The 16,311-nt window shown below is 40.4% G+C and overlaps 1 protein-coding gene across 2 annotated transcripts; it reads left to right on the top strand.

Annotated features, from left to right (window-relative positions):
- The first annotated feature begins 8,854 nt into the window (after window positions 1-8,854).
- On the top strand, window positions 8,855-15,842 carry LOC101166093 (inositol monophosphatase 1). Of its 2 annotated transcripts, XM_004081161.5 has the most exons (9): window positions 8,855-9,089; window positions 10,180-10,292; window positions 10,441-10,580; window positions 10,657-10,761; window positions 12,107-12,152; window positions 12,232-12,340; window positions 12,436-12,544; window positions 15,146-15,297; window positions 15,394-15,842. In XM_004081161.5, the coding sequence occupies exons 2-9, from the start codon at window positions 10,230-10,232 to the stop codon at window positions 15,519-15,521; spliced, it is 852 nt and encodes a 283-aa protein (XP_004081209.1). In that variant the 5' UTR covers window positions 8,855-9,089; window positions 10,180-10,229; the 3' UTR covers window positions 15,522-15,842. The 2 variants fall into 2 exon arrangements, with proteins under 2 accessions (XP_004081209.1, XP_078794433.1); XM_078938307.1 differs by lacking the exon at window positions 8,855-9,089 and having other exon boundaries at window positions 10,093-10,292.
- Window positions 15,843-16,311: the final 469 nt, after the last annotated feature.

Raw genomic sequence — 16,311 nt, 5'->3', positions numbered from 1 at the left:
GCAATTCCCCTGCCCCTCTAACTGTGCAGGCAGCACACATGCACAGTGGTGGACTGAACTACCCCAACCTGTTTTTTTTACAGACTGCTTTCACCAGCTTTGTGTTTTCTGATATACAAATCACTGTGAATCAGGAGCAGACCCAAAAAAATGCAGTTAAGAGAAGCTTCTCAATGTTGTAGAAGATACACGGGGCGGGCCAAAGGCTTCCTGCTCCGCTCCATTCTGATGCGTCCCCTTGTAGGCAAGTAATTCCGCGGCCGTCTTTGTGTTACTCTTCTGAGCCAGAATCTGGCGCCAGGCTGGATGGCTTCAATATTGCTCGCCATTTCTGTTGCACTAGTCATTTTTGGTTGGGGGTGTGAAGGACTGTAAGCTAGTGTTATTGTGTAAACAGATGGGTAACGGGAATGTGTGGGGGGCAGGCTTACTCCACGCCAACAGTCCCGCCCACAACTCCGTGAAAAGTTTCTTACGATCTGCTCTGCAGAAACTGTGTCTTTTACAGATTTTTTGATTTTGCCGAAAAATGGCATTATCACGATTAAAAGACCACTGGGAACAGTTTGAAAGCCGACCAAAGGACGATCGGAGTTGGAAGCATTTGTGCGAACTCTGATCTTCTAAGCTGCAGAAGACAGATGAGATTCTCAGTTTTGCTTCTCGTTTGGCTGTTTCCGATTGAAAATGTACCTTTCCAAGTGAATTCAAATGTGTTGTTGTACTTCAGTTTTATCACCTGCTAACCAGTAAAAGGTGCCAGCCACTGTTCTCCATAGAACTCCCTGTTTGACACCACACATTAGCCTGAGGAGATTTTGGAGTTTCACATTCAACTTGAAGTTAGAAAGTCTTACATTCACAGTCCCCCCTCCATGTCTGTGTGCTTACTGAGAGAAGTTTCTGTTGTTCTTCCTTCAGCGGGTTTGTCAGGTTTATACCTGTTCCGCCACTTTTGGTTCTGACCGTAACAAATCCAGAACATTTGAATTGTGAACCATTAAATTAGCATTCATGATCTCTGGACGATAAAAGTAACTGACTTAAATAATCTTTTTAAAACATAAATCAAAATGTCTTTTACTTAAATAGAACTGGTTATCATAGAAATTTATTCAATTTGATCGGATTTTACAAGTGAAATAGACTGTGGTTTCATTTAGGGTAACTTAGATGCAGTTATTTTATTGAATAAAATGACAGCTTTTATGATCTGAAAACACTTAATAGATAAATACTGGAGCTTTTAATAAAAGTTTTGCTTTGTTGAACAAAAATAACAATTAAAAGCTACAAGCGGCATTGTATGGCCCGTAGGCGCCACCCTCCCTCGCCTTCATCACCTCCTTTAGACCCGCCCTCACCAGCTTAGCGGCTTCTACACGCCACTCACGCTTCCCTTCTGGCTGCATGTAACACATTTATTTAAAAAAAATAACTTTTCTAAATATCTGGACATCACTCTACAACCTTCTTCTTCGTCTGCGTCCAGTTCAGTCTCACCATGCAGAAATGATTTGTTAAAACTGAGACTCCCTCAGGTTCCTTTAAGAATTTCCACCTGAAAGGGTTGGTTTCTCAGGACTCCAGATTGTCCAGATGACGCTCGGGGATGAAACCGCCTCCCACCGTGATAAACCATGGAAATGCCCCAGGCTTGGGACGTGCTGACTCAGAGCTTCATGCAGTAGACATGCATTGTGTAGCAACACTAGCTTTGGGTTTTTCCTATAACTTATGGCAGACAGGAAGTGATGAGTCATTCTATGTGAGTTTACATGAAAAGTCATTCCAGATTGTTGAGATAAAGCGAGGAACGTATTCTATCTAGTTTTTAAATCAAGCTTTTCTTTGTTTTTAGTTTCTATCATTCCCTCAATTGGTACAACATCTCTTGCATTTCAAAAGATTCATGTTTCAGATTAAATATCTTTTCTTTTCCTGCAGCAAATTGCTAGAAAAGTTCTGGTCCAACCTGCTTCCAAAGGGTCACTTTCTACTTTTTACACTTTTTACAGTCCAACCCCAGGCCTCAGGGGCCATTCTTCTACCTGTTTTCCAGTTATCCCTGCTGTACCTGCTGAAGCAGGTGTGTTGTTCTAAGAAGAAGCTGCGGGGTCAGAGATACCTGGAAAACGGTGGCCCTGGAGGCCTGGAGCTGGACGCCACCAGTTACTTATCTGACCGCATGAGAAGGGAGAAGGTGTGGAACCTAACTTATCTCTGTAACCAGGAGGACCATTTGACCTGATGTCTCGCAGGCTGATCGTGGCCAGCAGCAGAGCCATCGCTGAGCATATCGCCAGAGAAATAACGCAGTTTGACGTCGGAAGAGACGATGAAAATGGACAATAAAGTTCTCAGCTGTTTTTTTTTGTCCTTGAAAGTGTTTGCCTTCAAAATCAAGCAATGCAATCATAGATCCACAAAACTTGATCTGTTTTGCATTTTAGTACCACACCGTCTCTTACATCGTTGGAAGAGTCAATGAAAATGGCCAATGTAGTTCTAAGTCGCTTTAATATTTTTTTGTGTCCTTTTTTTTTTGTCCCATTGTTTTCCACAGAACTCCCCGTTTGATACCAAATATTAGCCTGAGGAGATTTTGGAGTTTCACCTTCAACTTGAAGTTAGAAAGTCTTGCACTCACAGTCCCCCCTCCATGTCTGTGTGCTTACTGAGAGAAGTTTCAGTTGTTCCACCTTCAGCGGGTTTGTCAGGTTTATACCTGTTCATCTGCTTTTGGTTCTGACCATTTGAATTGTTAACCAGTCACAAAATGGCCAACAAGCAGTAGGTCCAGAGGCCATCCCATAATCATTTTAAAACTTGCGTGTGTTTTAGAATGTATTTTTTGTGCTTCACGAGATTTTGCCCCCATTCCTTCTTTTCGACAGTTTCTCCTGCTGTGATGTCATCAGTTTTCGGGGGGTCGTCCCCGACGCCTAAACCTCATTTGCTACTTGCGTGCACATTTTGGATGTGAAATTTTCCCTCAAAGGGTGCCATAAGAAAGAAGGATTGCCAATATATACGGCCCTTACAGTGCAGGACTGCTGCAGGACATAATAATATTCTATGTTGAGTTTCATGTATTACATATATTTTTGCATTTGTTTTCAGTGCATGAGAGTTTTTATCCGCCTTTGTAACTGGAGATCATGCCATGCTTCTGACAGTGATAAAAACATTACAGGCGCTTACAGCCTTGTTCATAATCAGATCCAACACATGCATGTTGACATCACACATGTCAAACAGCACAGATTACACAGTTTTGTCTCTGGGATTATCAATATGTGTGGTGACATTGTGAAGGAAATCACTCGTCGTAACACAAAGCAGCTGCAGTGAAGCTGTCAACGCGATGGGCTAAAGGAGCCCAAGAGTCTAGCAGACCAACCCAGGAACGTAAAGCAAATAAGAAACTTACAGCTGGAGGACCACTGTCTGCCTACTGTTAACTGTTAAATACATTATTTTTCCGCACCTTATTTTCAATATAGTGTTTTTTATGCAAAATTTAAATCAAAATTTACTACACCAACAAAAACAACAGCTTCCTTTTTCCACATTGCACAAAAAATAAACGGCCAGTGAACCTAAAACTAAGGTGCAACAAGGTGATTATCAGACCTGGTCATCCACAGATCTCCAAACAAATAGACTGTCGATTAATTAGTTTAGAGAACACTTTGCAGTGATCTTCATTAAAGGGATGAACAGTCTCAGTGTTGACCCAGATTTCTCTCAAGGATGAAAGTCCTGTGGAATGGCGCCTGAAGTTGGGCTCTCCCAAGGTTTTTGATATGTTTTCTGGTATCTGACTTCTGATTCCTCTTGTCTCTTGGTCCTTGACTGAGGGGCACATTAGATACTGGTTTACTTCTGACCTGTGGAGACTGATTTTTTTCTACTTGGTCTCAGGAAAACAGTCTCCGTCCAAAGTCAGTCACCCATTCTGCAAGCTGTCCCACTTAAGAATATGAGAGACCGGTAATGTTTATCATTGGTACTCTTCAACTGTGATAGAGAATAGGTAAGGGTCAGACGAGACCAAATAGAATTATTTGGTATAAATGTCACTCCACGTGTTTGGAGAAGTAAGAATGTTGAGAACACTGTACCCACTGTGAACCATGGGTACAGTGGGTACAGTGTAACCCTAACCCTAACCCTAACCCAAGGATCCCAAACACATCCCCATGGCAACCAAGGGGTGGCTATGTAAAAACATTTAAAAGAGCATTCTAGCCCGTTTCTGGCCAATGGAGAATCTGTGGAGGGTGGTGAAAGTGATTGTTGTCCAGCAACAGCCCCAAAACATCCCAGCTCTTGAGAAGATCTGCATGGAAGAAGGGACCAAAATAGCAGCTACAGTGTTTTTAAACCTGGTGAAGACCTGCAGAAAACCCAAGAAAGTATTGAGGAGAACTTGTGTTCTATTTTCTGCTCAATTATACAAATACATTTTTTAAAAATCAAACAACGTGATTTTCTGGATTTTGTTTTATTTATTTTCATTTTGGTCCCCAACAAAGGAGGTGTTTCTATGATGACATGACAGACCAAACTTGTCTTTTTAAGTGGGACGTCTTGCAGACTGCTTTTTTTGCTCCCTTGTATATGAAGTTTATGCTTGTTTGTTGATGACAGATGAATGTATTCACACTTTCCAGAGAGCCTGATCAGAGACTGTATTTAAAGGAAGGCTCAGGACGAACCTTTTTTAAACCCTTTATTCGTCTGCTTGACTAAATGGTTGGGTGCATTTTGAAAGCGCAATTCTTTAAAAACATTGCATTAGCACAATAAAAAGTAGACAGAAAACATGTTTTTATTGATTTTCTTTTTTTGTCGTGGTTGGGTTAGGGCTTAATCTGGCTTTTAGCTGAAATTCAGAAATATATTTATGTGATATGTAACCAATTTAATCTATTTTGACTTTTTGTAGTCAGTTGTTCTTTGTGATTAAATCTATCTTTGATTTGTACCTGTTACTTTAGGCTTATGTATGTATTTATTTAATAATTGTGGCCCACAGCAGTCACAGACTGCAAGGACCATTTTGTATTTAACCTCTGTTTCTACTTTTATTAACATATTTTAGTCTGTTTACATTTTATTTTACCTCCAGTGCTTTCCTCAGGGGGATCCCCCTCACAGTGACCAACCCTTTTCATGGGAAAGGGGTAGTTGAAATAGGAGGACTGTTGCTTTGAGCAGGAGTCGTCCCACGGTGACGTGATCGGGCGCTAGTGTGAACAGATCCCCAGATATCATATCCTTACATCAGCATCAAGCCAGCTTTCCACTTCTGTTTTTTATTTCAATTCTTTTGAGTTTTATTCACGTGTCATTTCATGTGTCATTTTGTTGGGGCTGAGGGCCTTCTGTGAGAGTTATGATGTCATTTTAAATTCCTTCAAGTCTGTTTTCATTACTGCTGTACAAAACGTGCTTATAAATAAAGTTTGATTTAGATGGCCTATTTAAAATCAGTTACCTGTTTAACTAAATATGTCTTGAAAACTCAAGGCAGATGCGTGTTCACACACTAAATAAACAGATGTATATTTTGTGAGCAGAACTTTGAGAACCATCTCACCTGATGGGCCTGATTTCTTGGGCTTCAGCCCTTCATCCATCACTCTCTCCTGCATTTGTTTGGGTGATGGAACATGCAGCCCAACTCCACTTTGCAGGTTCCTATAGGAGTAATAGCAGGTTGTTAACAGATGCCCAGCAGCTTTTCCATCAGGGGAAAATATCCACCAGTTCTATGGCCCTGAATCTTCCCTTAGCTCTGCGGCGTTGAGGGCGGCCTCCCTGCTGACCAGCACGCTCTAATCAAGTCGTTTTGAACCATCTTTGTCGACAGAGGCTGCAGGTTTCCAAGAATGTAATTACTAGTTTCTTGTATTTCAATACAAGATGTTATTAACATTTTAAAAGAAAGGGTAAAGGTCTGAGCTGAAAATATACCTTTAAGTTTGTCTCATCAAGGAGCTAATATGCAGCATAATGACATAATGGTTGTGCAGGCAGTAGTGCTCCTTTTGGCAAATGAACAAATGAAAGTCATTTTTCAGTCAGACAACTCTTGCAGTAAGAAATATTTATTTGACATTTTTCCACATTCTTTAAGTTGGCATTCACATATTTTCGTTTGGCATAAGGCTCCGTTCAATTCCATAAAACTTCCATAAAATTCCATAAAATTTCCATAAAACTTTCGGGTAACAAAACCCCCCTTTACGGAGCCCACAGGTGGAAGCCGGGGAGGAGGGTGGGGCGAAGAATGAGCGCTGAAGGTAAGAAAGAATGAACAACTGCCCACCTGGCTTAAATAGGACGCTGAGCAGGTGAGTTAATTAACTGAACCGCCCTGGGGTATTTACCTGAAAACACTGCTTCGAGTATCTGCCCGAAATACGATAAATCGTCATTTGCTGGAAATAAATCACACATCCATCGCTGTGCGGCTGTAGTCTCAACTGAGAAAAATATATGCAGTTTTTCACATCTAGCAATTTAGCGTTTAATAAAAATGATTAAAAATAGGATTTGATGCAGAAAGGGAGTTGGGTGAGGGGGGTTATTCATTATGGGTGGTGGGGGTCGATCTTGTGTATTGGAAAAAAAATCTATGGCAAAATGATCCACAGATAAACGCCATTTTATGGGCAGAAAAATGTTTGATCAAAAAGTTCCTTTTCTGCAACTATAAAACTAGATTTTTGGATTTATTTTCAAAGCGTTCCCATTGGTCTTTTATTATGATTATTCAGCCTAAATCATAAAAAACTTTGTCGTTTTCTTGGACATAGTTCCTGCAGAGCGGCAGGAGCTCTACAGAAAGTCACATCTGAGTTGGCAACGAGCGTTTTTCCGAAGAGCATAAAAACACAGTGTCATCAGGTAAAAACTGTGAATTTTTAAATAAAAGATTTGTTTCGGGTTTAAGGAGCATAATGCAGTATGAGAGTTCAAGCCCTGTTACTCAAAAGAGGAAAAGTTTTGAGACATTTGGAAGCCCCTAAAGTACTTTAAGCAATGTCTCACCAACCGTCACAGCCTGCTGAGGTCCATCCTTTCTAAGGCTTTGAGGCCATGATGCAATAGAGCCGTTATGTAACGAGAATTATGACACAAATTTCACTAAAAGCCCTCTTGCAATACAAAACCAGTGTAATGGTCAATATTTTTACTAGAAATTACTGTTTTTATTGCATAGTTTGAATATCTCATGTTAGTCGCAGTCTATTTTTTTCTGTTTATGGTATTAAAATATTTATTGTTAAACTAGCTGATACACTGATATGTATATCAACAAGTGAGAAGAAAGCATGTAGCTGGCAGATACCAGTAGATTCTTGTGCAAACGTCATGGTCGATATGAGGAATCAGTATCATCGCAAACTCTTATCGTAGTTTTAGGCCACAGTTCTTTAGCCCAACTTAACCGTCTTACATGACATAATTTTTTACGCATTTATGTAAAGAATTGCGTCGAAACTTGATCGAATTGAGAAATAACTCAACAGGATGCGGATGGTGAGAAAAAGCCTGATCTTCTCAAAGTGAGTCTTTGACCTTCAGCATACTCAATTACAGTTGTGATCCCGGGGAACCAAACCTCCCAAACATCCGTCATCCTGGATAAATTATTCATAATGGAGCTGCAAGGGAAGACAGCAGGACGGATGCATTTGTTTTGCTTGTCCCATCACTTCACTCCACATGTCTCCCAACCTCTCTGTGAGCTTCATATTTGGCGCACAACAGAGACAACAGAAAGATAAATGCTCTCCCGCTGCTTCCAGACAAACACAACTTCCAACATTATAGCCCACGCTGATCGTCTAAATTCAACACAAGTTTTTATTTGTTTCAGCAGCAGCTTGTGAAGTGGGATTTTTCTCCTGGTGGTGCTTTCCGCCAGCTTTGCCCGTGTTTGGCAAATCTGTTGCAGAAACAAAAGAGACATCAAATTACCCAAGAGTTTCTAGAGGCTCGGATCTTGTTTCTACACGATTGCTTTGCTGCTTTCCGTCTGCTCCGACGACGCTAATGGAAAGCTGCGGAAGCAGGTTTAACACATTGCAACACGCGTGCACTAGAGATGTACAAGGCGTGCCCACGGTAGACATCATGTCTGAACGAGTCATGGACTGTGGGAGCGCATTTCGCAATATCCACGCCAGGCCGAACAGAAGAAGCTCGCATGTCGGCGTGCACCCATGTCTGAGGTCACATGAGGAACATCTTTTTCAGCAGACTTACAGCGTTTGCCGGGTAATTGGAAATGTCTTGCAGCGCAGTTCGACTTCCTGCAAGTGTCAGATTTTCATCAGAAGATGCTCGATGATTCAGAAAATAGTTTGTTTTCTTTTCCCGAGGACTTAAAACTGCACGCATTTGAATAAAAGAGGAACACTTTTGCTGCTCCGCGGTCTAAAACCTTCTCCTTATTTCTCCGCTGCATCCAAAATGGCAAAAATATGAAAGGTTGTTAGCAATAAATAGTTTAAAGTTGATTAAATAAAAGCAGCAATGTATTGCTTTTTTTATGAGTGGATCTCTGACTAATTTGGGATGGCAGATTTGTCAAGATTTTATCCTTTACCAGAAAAACCGGTAAACTATTTCATTTTGGTTGAAAACGACGGAAGAACATGGAGCTGAACTGAAACAGACAGGGAATCTAAACCTGACAGAGGTTTTCTCTTGAATCTTTCCCCTGAATCTGCTGTGACGTCACCACCAGAGAATGTGTTCATCATCCCTGACATGTTCACCAGCTGTTGCTGAGCAGAGCGGGGCGTGCCCTCCTGCAACACCTTTGTGAATTAGACTCCAATTTTTCCACTTGCCTAATCACATGTATGACTACTATAGACAAAATATGGCATCTTGTTTTTTCCCCCGCTGATTGCAGTGAAGACGCCCATGGGGGGGGGGCGGTTCTAGTACTTTTCCCACCTTGTCATGGGAGCTTTTTAAGGTGCCTCATCTCTCCAGTGGAGCACTTGAAGGTTGAGCCTTTAAAGAAAAGGAGCGCCGGGATCTGCAGGCCACCTGACGCGGTGAGTTTCACTCTACATGCTTGTGCTGTCACACATTGCAGCTGTTTTATTCTAAAGTCTGAGTATTTCCAAACACTGAAACCATTTTAACAAGAAGCAGAGGTAGTAGTAAATGTTTTTAAGAGTTCCTGTTCACTGCATAAAGATGGAGCCTAAACACAGGAAAAGATTGCTAATCTTAAGAAGAAAATCACTAAAAAAAAGTAGTAAAATTATCAGTCTATGCACCAAGATATTTTTACCTAATTATAAAATAGGAGTTCAAAAAGAGTAAAAATGCTGTTTGAAAGAATTACTTTAACTTGAATGTTATACAGCCAAAAACTAAGAATTTGTTTGCTACTTCTAAGCAAATGGTTTGTATTTTTGGAGTTTTTATGTACGTAAATTTAGTTTCTGTTGAATACAGTGACAAATAACAAATTGAAAGTATCTTAGTAGTAGTTGGCCTATCTTAATACATATTTATAAAATCTAAAACTAGCACATAATCTTAGAACGTAAAACTAAATATTTGCTCTTGGCATAAAATGCTAGTTTAACTTTCATTGAACTATCAAATGAAATCCTTCAAATTTAACCAAAAATTTCAGTGAAATTTGACATTTTTGACTGTGCTGATTTGGAGAAAAGGCTTGGAAAGGTGTAGATAAAATAGGCCATGAAGGAAACGGCTTCAAATCTGCTGAAATATCTTTTAAATCTTTGCAATCCATCAAATGGTTGGCAGTGTAGTTGCCTAAAAGTATGAAGATATGTAAAAACTTTTGTTGCAGCCAGTGTCGGGACATTCTTCCCCTCAACTTTTGTTTTTCCTTTTGGTTTTTGCCCTTTCCAGTCTCTGAGAAAATGTCTTTAATGCAGAAGCAATGACACATTTGCAGAGGTGATTTACAGAAAGGTAGTAGGAGTGTGCTAACCATGCAGGATGGAAGTAATGATGCTGTAATATTTTGCTGGCCTAATAAACCGTTTGTCACTGTTACACACCGTTTGCAGGCGTATTTACTTTCAATACATCAAAATTATGCACACTGCATTGCATGTCCTGCTAAGGGCCTATGAATCATTCATTGTAATCATTTTACAGGTTTGATTTATTGCCCGCACACTCCTGAGCAAGCGCCTCTCAGAGACACAATGGAGGACCAATGGCAGAGGGCATACGACTTTGCTGTTGAAGTGGCAAGGAAAGCCGGAGAGGTATTTACTCCTTTATCTGTTTCCTGCAATGAAGTTTTAAGTAAAAAGAGAGTCAGAACATTAAATAAAATCAATGTACATGTGTAATTAACCTCCGCATGGGAGTCCAAAGGAATAACAATTTGACCAAATTTGTGGATTTGATCAGGAAATTCGGAAAGCTGGCGAGCGTGAGATCCGAGTCATGACGAAGAGCTCCACTGTGGATCTCGTCACCAAGACTGACGAGAGGGTGGAGAAAATCATCATTGGGTCTCTCACAGACGAGTTTGGAGAGGGCACACACTGGTGAGCATGCGCAAAGACGCACACATGCACGCGTGTGTTGCAAACGTGCTAACATGGCTGGATTTGCTGCTGGCAGTTTTATCGGGGAAGAGTCCGTGGCGAAGGGGGAGCCGTGCATCCTGACTGACAAACCCACGTGGATCATCGACCCGGTGGACGGCACCACAAACTTTGTACACGGGTAGGTCCTCGTTCACTGCAAAAGCTCAAGCTTAAAGAAGGACAAAGAACCTTGGTTCAAGAAAAGAAAATGTGTTCTGTCTTGCAAGAAAATAATCTTATCATGAACATTTTTCAGTGGTGAAATAATCGTAATCTAATTTAAATAATATCTGCGAATGACGATCATAACCCCAAATATTGACTAGAATTATCTCATAAAGAACCTTTAAGTTTTCACTTTTTTAGTTGACGTTTTTCTGTTTCGTTTATCAGTTCTGATATTTGTTGTAGAGGGAGAGTTATCATGTTCTCACAAGAATGCAAACCCAAGATAAACTTTATTCCAAATACCAGGAGTTTGTGGAGCTTTTCTAAAATATACTGTAGAAAAACAGCTCAATCTTGTTTTGCTGGATTAGTTTGCTAAATAATCCCTTTTCTGACATGTGGAAACTAAATAGACACCTGTAACATTTCTGATTCAGTTTATGCCAATAGTTTTGAACATTTACTTTTTTTTATTTTGCGAAGGAATTTGTGACTTTTGAATGAATGAATGAATGAATGAATGAATAAGACCATTTTTCTTACCCTGGTGGCAGATTTTTTGATTTGCTTTTTTAAAAACTAATCTGCCAATGAGGCTTTTTGGCTAACTTTTAAGATAAATAATTATCGCGCCACCAAATATTTAATGGAATTACAGCTTAATAACCTTAAATTTTTTATGTTTTTATTATTTTCACTGCTTTTGAGTGTAAAGCTGTGTTCAAGCTGTCATTTGTTTATCAGTTCTGGTCTTCATTTTGATCTGAAAGTAAACCAAGATAAACTTTGGCCCAAATATCAGGAGCGTGTGGAGCCTTTCTAAAATACCATGCGTTGAATGTATATATTTTCTTTATCATTCAAACTGCTGTTTTTAAGACAGTTTTTATGTTCTGTTTTTTTTTTTGGACACAATAAAGTTGTTTGTGTTGGGATCTTTCTGTGTGCCAATTCAAAGAACTGGTCACTTCAGCAGAAAGGAAAGAAGTGTCTGGATGGAATGTGAGTTGATTTGATCATGAAAGACAGAACTTCCTGTGATTACAGCCAAAAATTATTGACAGCCACCTTGTGACCTATGGATAATTCACTCACCGTGTAACTAGGGAGAGCTGATTCTAAATAAAAGTGCAAGGTTGGAAAATAAACAAATTTTTGTCACCTCTTATTTTTAGTTATCCTTTTTTTTTTTTTTTTTTACAAATTACTTTGTAGGTAAACCTTTTATTTTGAAAAGAGTGAAATAAAAATCTAAAAAAGCGGTATCTTTTAATCCTAGTAGAGCATGTTTACCTAACGAGTATTTATTTCTCCAGGTTTCCATTTGTGGCTGTGTCCATCGCCTTTGCAGTGAATAAACAGGTAATTTACCTCAAAAACAACCCAAAAAAATCCTATTGAGCTGCAGAGCTTCATGAAACGTCTCCATAACTGTTTGCAGTTGGAGTTTGGCGTTGTTTACAGCTGCTTGGAAGACAAGATGTACAAAGCAAGGAAGGGGAAGGGAGCTTTCTGCAACGACCAACAGATCCAGGTGTCCGATGTGAAAGGTACAAACATTCATGCAGCACAAATATGTGGACAAACGGGTTATTCTGCAGCTTAAATGACTCTCAGTAAACATAACCCCATGTTTTCTTTGTAGATATCCACAAGTCTATCATTATTTCTGAGCATGGAACTGACAGAAGCCCTGAAAAAGTGACCAAGACCTTTTCAACTATGCAGAAGATCCTCTGTATCCCAGTTCATGGGTAAGTTGGACTGAACTTCTTACCCATGTCACATAAATCAACTCTTTAACAGGAGCAAACGGCTCTTTTTAACTTTAAACACGTCCAGACAGGAGTGTTGTTGTTGTGAAGCCACAGACATGCAAGTGTTTTAGCCGCCGTCCAAAGTACGGACCAAACAAAAAACAAAAGAACCACACCGGGTTGGTGGTGTGACAGGATTCTGATCTTCAGGCCAGCTGGACTTTAAAGGATCATCTGAAGGACGTTCGGCTGCTCATTGGTTGGAAAAATGTAGGTTGTGTTTGTGCTGACGGCTTTAGGGGTGTGGCTAAAAGGGTTGCAAGAATGTGAGAAAACCTCAACGATGGTGGTGAACAGCATTATCAACAAGAGATTCCATCCTTAGATGGTCAGTGTGGCCAAACACCTTCAAATCCTCCGACTGTAGATGGACCTCGGTGATTCATTGATCTCTTTTGATCCATTTTCACTTATATTTGCTCCTTGGAATCCACAGAAATAGTGAGAACCCTAACAAGACCCAACCCTTCCTAAAAGAACCACACTGACACCAGAACATCTGCCAGAACACCATCTATTTAGTTTCCCTGGCGGCTTTAGTGGCAAAATATGTCTGTGCCATGATCTGTCAATGGAAGAAGGAGAAAACAGAGCGTCCTTTCCTGGAGCACACGATGGTTCAAACGTGGGTTAAATTCAAATCCCTGAACACAGAATAGTCCACGCTCCACATTAATGCATCGCTCTGGAAAATACTATTGTCTACCGCCATGGACCGCTCCATACGTTGAGATGTCCGGGAAACTCGCTCACAGTGACCAGACATGTTGGACTCGCATCACCCGTTAGTGAATTAGTACAGGGGCGGGCAGAAACCAGACCTAAATCCTTTGAGCCACATCCTGGATGAAGGAGTGGAGGAGGTCACTTTTGTCAAAAGGGAGAACCTGTTCTCAACCGAGATGAAGGTCTGAGACATTTCCTGTCCACCAAGGATGGTCCTATTTTGACATCTTTGCCATCTCGGCCTCTCGTGAACAATAAACCAATACCGAGAGCCCCCACCTTTGAGCCCCGCCATGGAACGGGACATTCTCATAGATTGTTGACATTTGCATCTGCTCACCAGACCAGTTATTAGGTCTCAGCCACACCCCTGAAACAGCCATTAAAACCTGAATTCCCCTCATCCCGTCTGATGAGCCGCCAAACATCTTTAAAGTCCAGCTTTCCTGAAGATCACCGTCCTTTGATTGTTGAACCACACAGCAAGAGGTGAAGTAAAGAAGGAACAGGTATATGTGGAGGGGATGAGCTGTATTCCAAACATTGAACCCATCTGTAATAGTAATCCTGGTAAAACTACAGATAATTGTCAGCTACACCTTTATAAAAAGGATTTTAAAAATCAATAAGTTCTGGGAATTTAACTTTTTTTTTTGGATTCAGACTTTCTATAATGTAGCTCCAGGAAAATAATAATCAAATTTACAAAAAGGGTTGAAAAAACTGGGTTTCATGGTTTTAAAGACAGGAGAAAACGTTGCAAATCTACATTAATTTGCAACATTTCCTCCTGTATGATATGCAGTATTTTTTCCCCTATTATTGCAAATTTGATTACCGTATTTAATTTAAAAATTTTAATAAAAAGAAAATTTGAACTAGTGGTGTTTCCTCCTCCAAGCTTGTCCACCACACCCAACCAGAAGTGATCCTTCTGTCTCCCTGTTTTGCATATATATGTTAAGCTTTAGTCACAGTGGGCTTTACGGGTGGACGCAGGCACAAACATCAAGGTCGTAGACCGCTTGGTGAGCCTGTAGTGCTCAAATGTTCATGCACAGGTCAAAGTGGTGCTTATCTGGACAATCTTGCTCCAGACTTTTTCTTTCCCAGCTCTACTTAGACTTGGTGTCGTATAATTCCAACTGAGACAAATTCGCAATGAATCATTTCTCCTCCATGATCAATTTTCAAACGTTTGAGACTTCATTGAATTAAAAAGGACACCGTCACTACCAAATCCGAGACCTTTATCGGTCGAAGTTCGACCTGGTTTAACTTGGGGTTGAACTTCGACCCCAAGGGGGTCTACATCCAAATCAACATTTGATTTGGATGTAGAGCCCCAAAACGGTCTGAAAAACGTACGTAGTGGGAAGCCTTTTAGCGGAGCCGGTTAGGTTGATATTTCAGACACATTGTGCAATTTGTGGTACAAGCACCAAATTTGGCATGGATGTATTTTAGATTCAACGAGAAAAGTCTAAAATGGCGGCCATTTGTAACGATCCACTCAACAGTACAAGAAAATTCAATGTCTGTTTGCCGTAGTATCAACAATACAGTCTGTTCAGGCACCAAAACTAGTCTTTAAACTTGAGGAGTACAGACAAAATACTATTACATGTATATTAAATGTTTAAAATCTTTGATTTTCTCATGCTTTTCTAAAAGAGGGGATCCTAAACTACATCCATGCCGAAATTGCTGCTTGTTTGCTTGAGATTATTTCTGATCTGGATTCCCTCGTAATGTTTTTTCTACATTTTCAAAGCTGCAGTTTTTCATTTGTGCTTTTTCATTCCTAAACAGGCTCCGGGGGTCAGGAACAGCGGCCACCAACATGTGTCTGGTGGCGACCGGGGCAGTGGAAGCTTTCTTTGAGATTGGCATCCACTGCTGGGACATTGCAGCCGGAGCCGTGATTGTCCAAGAGGCCGGAGGAATACTTCTAGATGTTGACGGTGTGTATTTGTCTCTTAATGAGAGGCTTTGTAAACTCTGCAGAGTTTCGTATTTCAACAACTCCACTCAACAAAGATTTGCTTCCGATAAAACAGGGGGACCGTTAGATTTAATGTCCCGACGGATGGTTTCAGCAAACAACGAGACCATCGCTAAACGGATCATCAAGGAAATCGAAATCTTCCCAGTGGTGAGGGACGACGCTCCTGCAGAGAAGCAATGAGAAGAAAAGCTGTCCACACTGAATGTCAAAATGGACTAGAAAATGATAACAGTATTTTTTTAATGTATGTTTTTCCCGAATAAAGTTACTGAGCTGCAATCAGCTGTCATTGTCTAAAGCTGAACCCTCGTGTTCCCCTGGAGGCTCATTTCGTCTATTAATATCAGCTCACTTTGATTGCCTCTCTGCGATTGTCTGCGAAACATTTTGATTGAAGAGGGAAACGGCTATAATTTAACACTTAGCTATTTCCTGCACAATTTTCCCCTCTCTTCTGCATTTTGCCATCTGCTGTAACAATAAATGTGTTTTTTTTCCAAATCCAACTCTTCTTCTTGCTCCCGTTTAACCCCAAAACCGATGGCAAACCGTCTGAAATTTTGATTTCCTGTCAGGACATTATTTCTCCTTAAGTGTTCATTAAAAATTAATTCAGATTACAAAAGCAGGACTTCAGAAATCCTAAAACTCATGAATTTGAAAGACAGATTGCCCTTATTTTCAATCCGCTCTCACCACTAGAGGTCAATAATGCCCCAGAAATTCAATGGTGTGCCCCTTCTGCTAGTAAGAAGCTCCATTTTGGCAGACTTTACTGTTCTAAAGATCCTTAGGGGTTCTATTTTCTTCTTAATTTCTTTGAAACATAATTTCTAGGCTTTGAATGAGAACAATGCTCAATCAGAAGGAGTTGAATAAACTCATCTATGTTTCGGCTTTTCATCAGGGATCGTAGAAAAGCCTCTGACCGCAGTGGAGCTGAGGTGGAGGTGAGAGATGGGAGCGAAAA

Source organism: Oryzias latipes, chromosome 20 (genome assembly GCF_053564925.1).
Source record: "Oryzias latipes strain Hd-rR chromosome 20, Olatipes_Hd-rR_3.1".
Taxonomy (NCBI): Eukaryota; Metazoa; Chordata; class Actinopteri; order Beloniformes; family Adrianichthyidae; genus Oryzias; species Oryzias latipes.
The sequence above is the reverse complement of the archived record's forward strand: the minus strand, read 5'-3'. Positions and strand labels throughout refer to the sequence as shown.

Coding starts and splice junctions, on each gene's coding strand:
- LOC101166093 (XM_004081161.5), top strand. CDS start 10,230: ATGGAGGACCAATGGCAGAGGGCATACGACTTTGCTGTTGAAGTGGCA. Junction 10,581..10,656: donor TTTGGAGAGGGCACACACTG/GTGAGCATGCGC, acceptor TGCTGCTGGCAG/TTTTATCGGGGAAGAGTCCG. Junction 10,762..12,106: donor ACCACAAACTTTGTACACGG/GTAGGTCCTCGT, acceptor TTATTTCTCCAG/GTTTCCATTTGTGGCTGTGT.